This window comes from Lissotriton vulgaris, chromosome 6 (assembly GCF_964263255.1).
Source record: "Lissotriton vulgaris chromosome 6, aLisVul1.2, whole genome shotgun sequence".
NCBI classification, from domain to species: domain Eukaryota; kingdom Metazoa; phylum Chordata; class Amphibia; order Caudata; family Salamandridae; genus Lissotriton; species Lissotriton vulgaris.
Genome location: NC_141694.1, coordinates 1,912,848,815 through 1,912,862,600, shown reverse-complemented (window position 1 = coordinate 1,912,862,600; position 13,786 = coordinate 1,912,848,815). Strand labels below are relative to the sequence as shown.

The 13,786-nt window shown below is 49.4% G+C and overlaps 1 protein-coding gene across 1 annotated transcript in view; it reads right to left on the bottom strand.

Moving 5' to 3' along the window:
* Nucleotides 1-1,557: 1,557 nt before the first annotated feature.
* Nucleotides 1,558-13,786, bottom strand: part of LOC147709904 (uncharacterized) — a 33,251-nt gene continuing 21,022 nt past the window's right edge. Inside the window, exon 2 of the mRNA XM_086928342.1 lies at nucleotides 1,558-4,371. Coding sequence (XP_086784468.1) covers nucleotides 2,152-3,762 — 1,611 coding nt within the window. The 5' untranslated portion in view covers nucleotides 3,763-4,371 and the 3' untranslated portion in view covers nucleotides 1,558-2,151. The remainder of the gene's footprint in view (nucleotides 4,372-13,786) is intronic.

Here is a 13,786-nt window from a genome sequence, read left to right as displayed (position 1 = left end):
AACGGGCCTAACTCCATGTAAGGCTTTAAAAACGAGACAGAGAGATTTAAAAGCAACTCGCTGTTTCATAGGGAGCCAATGAAGCTCGGCCATTGCCGCAGTGGCCGAGGATCTCCTAGGCCAGCCAAAGGCTAGTTTGGCAGCGGCTCTTTGAACTCTTTGGAGTCTGTCTAACAGCACAGCCGGGGCTTCGAGTAACAGCGTGTTGCAATAGTCAAGGCGAATAAGAATGGTGCACCTGACTATTAAGGCCCGGGCCTGCAAGGGGAGGAGTGGGAAGATCTTGCGGAGTGAGCGAATAAGGGCAGTGCAGTGAGCACTGTTTTCGCAACCTTGGCTTCCATGGTAAGCTTATTGTCCATCATAACACCCAAATTGCGAACGGTGGTAACCGGCTGTGGTTTTTCCAGAGTTTCCAGGGGCCAGAACTCCGTTGGAAACGGGCGAGGGATCCGACTTCCGGCACAGAACAGAACCTCGGTTTTAGAGGCGTTGAACTGTAAGGAGTTCTTGTGTAGCCAGCAAGCCGTGTCTCGCAGACAGTCATGAAACGACTCCAGAGGAATAGATTCCTCACCCTCCCAGGAGAGAATGAGCTGAGTGTCATCGGCATAGTTAATTGCTCTTAGCCTGTGGGATTTTATTAACGTAATCAGAGGTTTTAAATAAACGTTAAATAAAATCGGGCTGATGGACGAGCCTTGAGGCACCCCGTGAGTCACTGGGGAGAAGGCCGATTGATACGGGGGGAGGGACACAGCCTGCTTCCTATCCCACAGGAATAGTTTCCTTCAGCCATCTCCCTTGTCAGTGGCACTTCTGTGTTCTTGAGCAGCACCCTCATGGTAGCAGTGGATGGGGGCACTGGGAGGTCATATTTACTGATTGCAGTCACAGAATACTTGGAGAAAGTTTAATCTTCACCAAAATATTTCATGAGTGTTACTTGCTATTGTAACTCCACACCTAGAATATTTTAAGGAATGTTAAAAGTTCCCCAAGTATTTCATGAAAGGGTTGAAAAGTAGCAAATTTTCACTGTGAAATTGAGGAGGCGGCTAAAGGTACAAATATATGGTGAATTTATACCATAGCAAATCTACCATCTGAAGGGGCTAGTCTACCTTAAAAATCAACTTTGATTAAATTCACACAATGGGGCATAATGAATCTCATTAACAGTGCAATCAGTATGAACCTTGGGCCTTTTTGGTTTATCAGTAAATAATAGGAAACACGGAAAGGCCTTTTATTCTGCTTTTCTTTAGCCTTTAAAGGCATTTTAGAGGTAGTCCAATAGAGGGCAGGTGGTTTACCCCATGCTTCCTCTTGTTATGTTGAATGGTAATGCAGTCATAGTTCACAGAAAGACTGAGACTGCACCCACTTTTAACTGGCTTCCATAGAGGCAGTCATGGCTCTTTAACATCTAGTTTTCTGTAACCGCATTGCTATTGGGATCTGCCGCGCCGGGAAACCCTTTGTTGGGTAGCTGTGCGCATTACAAATGTAAACAAATAAAATAAATAAATAAATAAATAAATAAATAAATATAATGTTATTTCACCAGGGAGAAAATATCCTTGAAATAAACCGCTTTGACTCCTTATATTAGTAATTATAGACAAACATGTTTCATGGGTCAGCCAGCAGGCACATTGCTAATACTTCATGGTAATTTTAATGAATTATATTAAACCCGGGTATAGTATATAAAATTCTACAGATTTGAGTCCTAAGCTGTGAATTATTATCTTGTTTGATGTAATGTTATCCTGAGACTTTTACTTCCCCAGTATTTATCCAAAATGATTTTATTAAGTATTCACTTGCTTATGGTCCCACAACGTTGCATGCTGCTATTATTTGTTCTTTTGCAATGATGTCATTTACTTTTTCATTTTTACCATGTTCAAATCTATTCCAGCGTACAAGAAATTGCACATAATAAATGTAGAATGGTTTCTGAATAGAAGTTTAATTGGGATCCAACAGTTTATGTCCTTTCTCTTCAGTATTGATTCTGTGGCATGGAATTTTACTGAAAGCTTTGACGCAACCATTAAAAGTGTTTGGTTGATTGACAGCACTGTTTCTTTGCTATTCTCCTAGCTATCCTTTCCTAAAGACAGTTTAATCAAATTCAAAACCTTAAGGACTTTTCCTAATGTGTGTTTTCTGGTGTCTTCTTACGTGAGCCTTTGTACTAGAAGCATAGTCACATTCAGAACACTGATAGGGTTTCTCATCTGTATGGGTTCTATGGTGTGTCACTAGATTTGATTTAGTAGTAAAAGTCTTTCCACATTCCCAACATGCATACGGCTTTAGACCTGCATGGGCTGCTTGATGTCTGTTTAAATGGCTTTTACCTTGAAAAGCCTTGCAACACTCAGTACATTTAAATGGTTTTTCCCCAGTGTGGCTTCTCTGATGTAGAGTTAGATTTGCCTTTGTAATGAATGCTTTATCACATTCAGAACATTTATATGGTTTCTCCCCAGTGTGAATTCTCTGATGAAGTACAAGTACTCCCATTGTACTATACACTTTGTCACATTCCACACATTTATATGATTTCTCACCAGTGTGAACGTTGTGATGTGAAAATAAATGGGCCTTTGTAGTAAAAGCTTTGTCACATTCAGTACATTTATATGGTTTCTCACCTGTGTGATTTCTCTGATGTAATGTCAGCTGAGAATTTGTACGAAAAACCATATCACATTCTGTGCATTTATATGGTTTTTCACCTGTGTGTTTTCTATGATGAAGCAAAAGCTGTCCCTTTGTACTGAATACCTTGTCACATTCAGAGCATTTGTGTAGTAGCTTACCAGTGTGGATATTCAAATGTTTATATAGATAGGCCTTAGTGGTATACGCCTTGTGACATTCAGGACATTTATGTAGTTTCTTGGCCTCATGATTTTTCTGATGTTGCGTCAGCTGTTTGTTTGTACTGTAAGTCTTCTCACAACTAGTGCATTTGTATGGTTTCTCGCCAGTATGATTTCTCTCATGTACCATCAGTTGTCCCTTTGTCATGTAAGCATTGGCACATTCTGAACATTTATATGCTCTTTCAGCTGTATGGATCCTCTGGTGTTGCGTCACATCTTGCTTCCTAATAAAAGCTTTGTTACATTCAGGACATTTAAATGGTCTTTCCCTGGTGTGAATTCGCTGGTGTCTCATTAAGTGTCCTTTGGTAATGAAAGCCATGTCACATTCATTGCATGCATATGGTTTCTCTCCTGTATGACTTCTTTGATGTATCACTAGCTCTCCTTTAGTCAAGAATGCCTTGTCACATTCTGTACATTTATGGGGTTTCTCAACAGTGTGGGTGTGCTGATGGCGCAACAGAATATTTATGTGCTTGAAACACATGCCACATTCTAAACATCTATATGGTTTCTCTCCAGTATGGCTTCTCTGATGTACTTCTAGTTGCCCCTTTGCAAAGTAAGCTTTGTCACACTCAGTACATTTATATGGTTTTAGTCCTAGGTGGCGTTCCAGATGTACCTTAAGAGAGCCATTTGTACAGAAAGCTTTTCCGCATTCAGAACATTTATAGGGTTTCTCACCTGTGTGAATTCTATGATGAGATTTAAGATAATTTCTTGTAATGTAAGACTTGTGACATTCACTACATTTATATGGTCTCAGTCCAGTGTGACCCGCCTCATGTACCTTTAGATGGCAGCTTTTAAGAAAGGTTTTGTTACATTCTGAACATTTATAACGTCTCTCCATTATTTCACTTAAAAAAAAACATATATATGAAATCCTAGTCACATAGACTGTTGCTTACAATGAAACTCTTTTAAATTCAGTTTTCATATTAGAGTTCCACAAGTGTCAAGGTCTCCTTGGATTAGTGTTTCATCTTTGGGAATGGTATAACCTCCAAATAGTACTGATAGCGTATGTCCCATAAAGTCCTTTACAGTGCATGTTTGTAACATTTAGTAGATTTCTGCAACTTCTCAGGACACACTGAAGTATAAAACAGTGGCCTTTCCCATGTGGAAAGCATATTATTTGCCCTTTAGAGGAAAGGTGTCATATTCATTAGACACAAAATGTGTGTTGGTGTCAAATACCCATTGTATACATTTGCAATGGAATATCTTATTGCACCAATAACGACTGTAGATGCTTTCGATTCCCTTCAGATTTTTTGTGTCTTATATTCTCCCTGATAGTTAGCGCTCATGGGCAAAGCCGCTGACTTCCCAGCTACTTCCAGGGAAGGGGTGATTCCAGAAATGATTTGCCAGCTATGTCAATGGAGAAGTTACTTCAGGAAACAGTTGAATGTGCTGTTGTTTTTCTTTTCTTGCATTTCTTCGAACTGTAGGACTAGAAAAACAGAGAGCTGACATTAGTTCATTAACCTAAGATTAAATTCATCATAAATATAACAATCTGTTATTTACATATTTCTATTTCTTTCTCATGTCATTTGTAGTGCTCCAAATTACTTCACCCTCTTACTAGTTAAATCAAACTTCTGCATAGAGACTCCAGGGACCCCACTCACAAGATAGCCGTCAGCCAAAGATACTGGCTGAAATCTTGCCGAAGCTTAAAACTTAACATCACAAGAAGAAAGTTTGTTCTTTTTGGAAGGCTCTCATTCATGAAGCCCCAAGGTCCAGCCAAAGACATTACCATCCTCACTTCCTCATTTGCTGTTACAAATGGGCTAGGAAGCAGTACCAATATTTACCAGCATTATCCCAGTGCAAGCACTGCGCCATGACTGGGCACTATTCTATCAAGAATGCTCACAATATAAGAAAAATTACCATAATTAGGGCCGGAGTTAGAAATCGGCAGAGGGGAACACTCCGTCACAAACGTGACGGATATCCCATCTACTGTATTACAATCACATTCTATTCCATGGGAATGGTAATACGGTGCACAGGATAGCCATCATGTGTGTGATGGAGTATTCCCTACGCTGACTTACAAACCAGGCCTTAAATCAGAAAGATTATGATAGTAATGAACAGCACTGTGCCAACACTGCCTACAATTGATGTATAATTACCACCTTAAAAGCAGACCAAGTCTTAAAAGAATAATACTTTGTGCCACACATGCCTATAAAATGTCAAGAATGATCAACATCCTGCTTGTTCACATCTGCACCATCAATAAGCAATATATAACTAGTGCACAATCACTGACGAATCCTAAATATGTGTTCAGCTTTGTTCTATCTCTAAAATATTAATTGTTCCGAAATTGTATCCAACCTTCACATATCTTAACCGACACTTTTCTAAAGAATTTGAGGTCAAAATCCCTGTGCAAAAAAAATATTTAAAATTGAACTATCATGGCTTTATATACCGCCAGAAAGAGTTACCTACTTTGTTAGACCTGTCAGCCCTAGGGTGGTCTTTCCCTATTTTTTTTCGCCCTTGCCTCATTTTTTCCACCTACTTTTTTATTGGCCTTAGGTCTCCGGGCACCTTCCCATTGCTAATCAATGCTAAGATGCAGGTGCTCTCTTCCCCCAACATGGCTGCCACTGACCCCTGCTACTGCAGCGTGGTCTTGTTAGACGCACTCTAGTAGCCAGGAGCTGGCTGGAACCCCTAAACATTATTGCGACACCAGCCTACCTTCCATGCCCATAGCTAGAGTGAGGAAGCTCCTGGAACCTTCCGGAATAGGGGAGTGGTCACCAACTGCCATCTCATAGAGTGGTCACCTGACCTGGGACTATAAAAGAAAAGGGAGGGAAACTTTCCAGTCAGATGGCGCATCACTGACCTGGGGGACCCTACGCAGGAGATTTAGGCGGTAGGGCCTAGTCCTAAACGTATACCACTGGGGGTGACAGGGTTTAGGAGCTGCCCACCAAGCTGTGTAAGGAACACTGGACTAGCCCACTGATCTGGCCCGGTGGGAGGGGTACCCAGGGACCACCTGCAATGACCTGCTGAGAGAACCTGTCAGCAGCCTTCAACTCACCCCCCCTTCAAGAAACAAGGAACCTGCTTCCACAGAAGGGCGCCAGAACCACCAAGCGCCAAGAAGAAGCCTAACTGTCCACAGGACTATTGGGGATCAACCAGGTACTGGCTGTGCCAAGTCTGCACCCCTCTGTCTCCACCTGGGCCCCTGCGCTGACCTGCCTGTGCCCCTGGTCTGTCCTGATTGAACTGCCTTGCCTACACTGCCTGAACTGTGAAACTGCCCTCCCCGGCGCTCTTCTGCTGCTCCATTGTGAAGCACCGGGACTCGAGATAACGTTGCTGCCCCCGAAGCGCTATACTCCTGATGCGCTATTGCTGAGATTGCCCTCGCTCTGATTATGGCGCCCGAGGAATTGTGTGTGCCCCCGCAGCGCCGGGGAGACCGAGCGCGCTGCGAAACTCACCGCCACCATCTTGGACGACTGTGGGCTTCTGCTGTCCCAGTCGAGGTGCTGGTGTCCTCTGTGTCAGCTTCGGCGGCCCGCGGTACCTGGAGAGGGCCACTGCCGCATTGCTGAAGGCCGTATTCACCGCCGCAGCCCGGGAGCCCTCTGGGCCTTGACACCGCCGTCGCGGCCCAGTGCTCTCTCGGTGGCGCCGGTGCCACTGTTATCGCCCCCATCGGCGGCCCCCCTGAGTCAAGAGAGGGCCACCGCATCACAACGATAGGCTGCGTTAGGCCTGAAGCCTGCCTCTACCCTCACGTGACGGGGGCGTCGGAAGTGACTCCGCCCCTGCCACGCGCTGATTGGCCACCGGGGCCGCGGCCGCGCTGCCATAGGCGGCTGCGGGAGCGCCTTCGCGCCCATTGGTCCCCGGGTGCAGCCAGAACCGAGGAAAGCCCGGGACCGAGTAGACACTGGCGTAGGGGCTCGGAGTGAGGCGAGAGCCCCTGCCGGCTGCCCCCTGACCAAAGACAGGGCCCGAGTCACTGGAGGGCTCTCTGAGAAGCGCGAGAGCCCACCCCTTCCGGGATCACCGCCGAAAAGGCCTGGAGATTGAGGTAACCCCGGGGAGGAGGATGGAAGGCTGGAGAGGACCCGAGTTCACCCCTCCCCTGGGGACAAGTCTGTTGTGGGCCCCAAGGGCCCTAATTAACCCCAAGTGGACCAGCTGAACCGGGGTAAGGCCCTCTAGGGACTGCTAGGCCCCGAAAGTTAACCCCCACCTGGGGCAAAGGTTATTAACAGTTATTGCTAGGCCCTGATTAGAGAACTGTTTATTCTACCCAATGAAACGCTCATTCTTGCTACATGAAAATGCCTATGCTTGCTTGTTGAGATGTTTTATCCTTAACCAAAGACATGTTTATTTTTGCTGATCAAATGATTTACCTTGGATGAAATGTTCTACTCCTGCTACAACAGTAATCTGCTTGTGTCTGCCCAAGGAGAGGCTTTATTCGTACTCACTAAGATGTTGCTTGGTTTCTAATGGCCTGTGTACCCCTGATTGATGGAATGTTTATTCTTGCGTGATGAAATTCCGACTCTTACCAAGTGACAGGTTTTATTCCAACTTGAGGAAATGCCTTAATGAAAGAGAGTTACTGTGATTATTGATTACCCTGATTTTGATCTTAGATAAACGTAATTGATCTGAATCAAGTTTACTGGTGTGGTCTCCGTCATTGCGTGCATTTATCGTCTCAGTGGATGTGTGTGTTGTGTAGTCACTTAACACCTGAGCTTTCGGGTGCCTACCTGCTCGGGCCAAGCTACCCCCCGGGGAACTGGTGACCCCAGTTCCTACATTGGTGGCGAGCAGTGGGATCAGGACCTGTGACTATACAGCACCCTCCAGTGGGACAGAGTGCACTTCAATTAGACTAGACAACTATTGTGCATGCAAGCCTGCTCAATTGACCTCCCACTGTTAACCTGAGTGTGTAGAGACCTGTTTTGACCCAGTATTGTTACCTACGTCCTAGTGCTTTCCCTTTATTTTATCTGGGTCCCCACCTGCAAAATGGAGTTCCAGATAGCCGACCTGGAAGAGTACACAGTGGTGCAGCTAAGGGAATTTTGTCAGGGGATGGGGGTGCCAGTTGGGCGGAGAGCCGCGAACGAGGAGCTCCGTACCGCTTTGAGGGCATGGGTAAGGGCCCACCCAGAGGGGAGAGAGGATGGGGGACAGGATGGGCAGGGCACACCAGGGGGGACGGGTGCTCCAGAAGAGCTAGACCTACTCAATGTTGATGTGAGTGAAAATGTGTTGCTGGAAGACGTTCCAGGGAAAGTAGTAGTGGGTCTAGAGGGAGTACGTCGTCACAGGAATATGAGGACAGGAGGGAGGAGAGGCAATTGAAGTTGGAGCTTGCCAAGCTAGAGCACGAGAGGGAGAGAGAAAGGGAAGATAAACAGCTTGCAATAGAAGAAAAGAGATTAGCAATGGAGGAGAGGAAGTTGGCGCACGAGCTTCAGCTTAAGGAGTTGGAGCTGAGAGCCTTGCAATTGGGGCGCCAGGAAGTCCCAATGGTGGCAGCGTACAAGGGCCTCAACACGAGCCTAGATTTTGGTTACTCAAAGAGGTGATGGCGAGTTATACTCAGGGGGAGGACATCGCCAAGTGGTTGGCGGCGTATGAAGTGGCCTTGACAGCCCATGGGGTGCCAGAAAGCTACAGGGGAGGTGGCCTGTATAGATACATACCCCCCCAATGTCAGGGACACCCTCTTGTACCTGGATAAGTAAGACCAGTTCAGGTATTCCCCCATGAAGAAGGAGCTACTTAAGAAGTTTGGCCTCAACCCCCGAAAGGTATCACCAGAAGTTCTGTAGCAGCCATAAGCTGTCCACGCAGAATTGGGTGGATTTTTTTGATTATGCCAGTAAGGCTCTGGATGGTTGGGTGCGTGGCAGCGAGGTGCATGATTATGAGGGCCTGTACAATTTATTTTTGAGAGAGCACCTCTTGGATAAGTGTTTTCCGGAGCTGCGCCAACATCTGGTGGACCTCAAGTTAACTGATCCCCGTGAGCTTGCGGAGGAGGCGGATACTTGGGTTAGCACCCGGGTGTCTCACAAGGGCCCCGGGGGAGATGGCCGAAAAGGCGGACAAGATTTCCCCCAGAAGAAAGAGGGGGGAGATAAAAAGGAGTTCTCACGAGGCCCACAAACTAGACAGTTTGGGAGAGGAGTAGGTACCCCACCTCATTCCAGTTCCCCAAAGCCCACTTACCCTGACAAGAGTCAGCAGCCAAGAACTGTCCGTTGCTACGAGTGCGGGGAGGTTGGACACTACAAGGGGGATCCCAGTGTCGCAAGAGACCCCCAGCCCCCACAGGAGGCAAGAGTCCAGGGGTGGCTAGTGTAGCGCTTGGGATGGAGCTGCCTCTAGATAGGGAAGGGGAGTGGACAGGCCTGACCCTGATTTCACTTCGGGACAGAGAGTTGGTCCCAGTGACGTCATTACCATCGAACTCAGTTAAGTACCAACAGAGGGTGAAGGTTAAAGGGGAGGAGGTGGAGGCTCTGAGGGACACAGGTGCCAGCATGACCACCGTAGGGAGGCGGCTGGTGTCTCCGGAGCAAGTGGTACCTGATGTATTCCATCCGGCCGTGTTGGCTGACGGCAGTCTCAGTTACTATCCTGTGGCTCAGGTTCCCTTTGAGTGGGGAGTAGTGAAAGGCCCGTTGAGAGTTGGTGTGAGCCCTGCCTTGCCTGTGGCATGTCTGCTAGGAAACGACCTGGAACATACCGCCTGGAAGGAAGTGGAGTTTAAGGCCCACACTGAGATGCTGGGGTTACCAGGATGGACTTGCGTGGTCACGAGGTCCATGGCTGCCCGGCAAGAAACTCAACCCGGGTTGGAGCCTGAGACAACGGCCCAACCCCATGCTGGTCGTGAAGAGGAGAGTGTTGTGGAGGACACACCCCTTGTGATGGATGGGGAGCCTGTGGAGGTACCCCCTGAGTCCGTGGAGGTGGATGTTGTTTCCGTGGGGGACTTGCCGACTCTTGCCGAGTGGCATGTGGAAGGAGGGAATACCCGGGAGGAATTCTGTCGGGCGCAGAAAGAGTGCCCCAAGCTTGAAGGCATGCGGCGACAGGCCGAAGCCCAAGCGACTGATCAGGAGACCGGCAGTTTTCACGTGTACTGGGAGGATGGCCTCCTTTACAGTAAGCCTAAGGTTCCAGTGCGTGGATCCTCGAGGGCCTTAGTGGTCCCCCAATGCTACCGGGCCTTCTTTTTGGAATTGACGCAATGAACACCTTTGGCTGGACACCTGGGCCAGGACAAAACCTTTGCGCGGTTGGTCCCGCATTTTTATTGGCCCAGGATGAGAGTTGCCTCTGACACCTATTGCAAGACCTGCAAGAGTTGCCAGGCAAGTGGCAAGACTGGGACAAAAGTAAAGGTCCCGTTGGAACCACTCCTGGTGGTCGGGACCCCTTTTGAGTGGGTCGGAATTGACATCGTTGGGCCGTTGGACCCTCCGACCTCTGCGGGACACCGGTTCATCTTGGTGTTAGTGTACCACGCCACTCGTTACCCGGAGGCTATTCCTCTAAGGACCGTCACTGCACCTGTGGTGGCGCGGGCCCTGATGGGGATATTTACCAGAGGGGTATTCCCCAAGGTCGTGGTGTCAGACAGGGGCACAAACTTCATGTCGGCCTACATGCAGGCCATGTGGAAGGAGTGCGGAGTGACCTACTGGTTCTCCACTCCTTACCACCCCCAGACTAACGGGCTCGTAGAGTGCTTCAACAAGGCCCTGAAGGGGATGATCCAGAGCCTGCCAGAGGACTTGAGGTGGAAGTGGGACATCCTCCTCCCTTGCCTGCTGTTTTCGTACCGCGAGGTGCCACAGAAGGGAGTCGGGTTCAGCCCCTTTGAGCTGCTCTATGGCCATCCAGTTAGGAGGCCCCTCAGCCTTGTCAAGGAGAGGTGGGAGAAGACTTCGAAGAAGCTTCCCAGTGATGTCGTGAGCTACATGCTGGCATTCCGCAGCCAGATGGCAAAGCTGTGGAAGGAAACCTCAGACAAACTGGAGGCTGGCCAAGCCGTCATGAAGGAGTGGTAAGATCACAACGCTCGGATGGTGGAGTTAGACGCTGGACAGAAGGTGTGAGTCATGGAGCCTGGGGAGCTTAGCGCCCTTCAGGCCCGGTGGACTGGTCTGTACTAAATTGTGGAGCGTAGAGGACAGACCACCTATGTCGTTGACGTGAAGACCCCCCATCAGCTCCACGTCAACCGCCTGAAGCCATCCGTCAACCGCCTGAAGCGATCTGAGCTTGCTCTCCTCATGGTGACGGATGGGAACGAGAAGGAAGAGAGCGAGCCTCTTCCTGACCTTCTGGCGGCACAGGAGAAGGATGGATCGGTGGAGGAAGTGGTCCTCTCCCCATCCTTGACCCCAAAGCAACAGATGGACTGCTGCCAGATGTTGGAGCAGTACGCCTCGTTGTTCTCCCTCACACCTGAAATTACACATCTGTGTACCCATGATGTGGACACAGGGGACAGTCCGCCTGTAAAAACCAAGTCTTACCGGCTGTCCGCTAAAGTTAAGAACAGCATCCAGGGTGAGGAGGCCAAACTGCTGGAGCTGGGGGTGATTGAACCTTCCAGCAGCCCTTGGGCTAGTCCGGTCGTGTTGGTGCCGAAAGCGGCCCCACCGGGCACCACACCAGAACTTCAGTTCTGTGTGGACTATCGGGGATTGAGCTCTGTCATCAAGACAGACGCTCACCCGATCCCACGGGCGGATGAGCTGATTGACTGGCTGGGAGCAGCCCGGTACCTCAGCACCATTGACCTAACATCAGGGTACTGGTAGATTGCCATGGCCGATGGAGCAAAGGAGAAAACAGCCTTCTCCACCCCCGAGGGCCACTTTCAATTTAGAGTGATGCCCTTCGGGCTCAAGAATGCTCCGGCCAACTTCCAGCGGTTGGTGAACCAGGTGCTGTCTGGCCTGGAGTCCTTCTCAGCAGCGTAACTGGCTGACATGCTGTCTTCAGTAGCACCTGGGAGGACCATCTGCAGCATCTCCAGGAGGTGCTACAGGCGTTGCAACGTGCTGGCCTGACCATCAAGGCTAGCAAGTGCCAGATTGGACAGGGATCTGTCGTCTACCTGGGATACCTGGTGGGCGGGGTAAGGTGCAACCCCTCCAGGCCAGAATTGAGACAATCTTGGCCTGGGAGCCACCCAAAACTCAGACTGAGGTCCGAGCTTTCCTCGGCCTCAGTGGCTATTACCGCCGGTTTGTCAAGGGATATGGTACCATTGTAGCCCAGTTGACGTCCAAGAAGCAGCCGCGAAAAGTGATCTGGACGACTGCTTGCCAAGAGGCATTCGAGACACTGAAGCACGCGATGTGCACCGCTCCGGTACTTGCAACACCTGACTTCTCGAAAGAGTTAATCGTGCGGCGCTGTGCTTTCGCAACTCAACAACGATGGCCAAGACCAACCTGTGGGCTTTATTTCCAGAAGACTCCTCCCTCAGGAACGACGATGGAGTACCATCGAGCGAGAAGCCTTTGCTGTGGTCTGGGCCTTGAAGAAGTTGAGGCCATACCTTTTTGGCTCTCACTTCCTGATTCAAACCGACCACTGACCACTTCGCTGGCTCATGCAGATGAGAGGCGAAAATCCCAAGTTGCTAAGGTGGTCCATTTCCTTACAGGGGATAGCCTTTAGGGTGGAACATCGGCCCGGAGTTGACCACGCCAATGCTGAAGGTCTCTCCCAGTTTTTCCGCCTGGTGACGAGAACTCCCTAGAGGTTGGGTAGCTCTCCCCACTTTCAGCTGGGGGGGGACGCATGTTAGACCTGTCAGCCCTAGGGTGGTCTTTCCCTATTTTTTTCACCCTTGCTTTTTTCCACCTTTTTTGTTGGCCTTAGGTCTCCAGGCACCTTTCCATTGCTAATCAATGCTAAGGTGCAGGTGCTCTCTTCCCCCAACATGGCTGCCACTGACCCCTGCTACTGCAGCGTGGTCTTGTTAGATGCACTCTAGTAGCCAGGAGCTGGCTGGAACCCCTAAACATTGTTGCAACACCAGCCTACCTTCCCTGCCCATAGCTAGAGTGAGGAAGCTCCTGGAACCTTCCGGAATAGGGGAGTGGTCATCAACTGCCATCTCAGAGAGTGGTCACCTGACCTGGGACTATAAAAGAAATGGGAGGGAAACTTTCCAGTCAGATGGGGCATCACTGACCTGGGGGACCCTTCGATGGAGATTTAGATGGTAGGGCCTTGTCAGAAACCTATAACCACTGGGGGTGACAGTGTTTAGGTGCTGCCCACCAAGCTGTGTAAGGAACACTGGACTAGCCCACTGATCTGGCCCAGCAGGAGGGGAACCCAGGGACCACCTGCAGTGACCTGCTGAAGGATCCTGTCAGCAGCCTTCAACCCACTCCCCTCCTTCAAGAAACAAGGAACCTGCTTCCACAGAAGGGCGCCAGAACCACCAAGCGCCAAGAAGAAGCCTCACTGCCCACAGGACTACTGGGGATCAACCAGGTACTGGGCTGTGCCAAGTCTGCGCCCCTCTGTCTCCACCTGGGCCCCTGCACTGACCTGCCTGTGCCCTTGCTCTGTCCTGATTGAACTGCCTTGCCTATACTGCCTGAACTGTGAAACTGCCCTCCCCGGCGCTCTTCTGCTGCTCCCTTGTGAAGCGCTGGGACTCTAGAGACCGTTGCCGCCCCCGAAGCGTTATACTCCTGAAGCGCTATTGCTGAGATTGCCCCCGCTCTGATTATGGCGCCCGACGAATTGTGTGTGCCCCCGCAGCGCTGGGGAGACCGAGCGCGCTG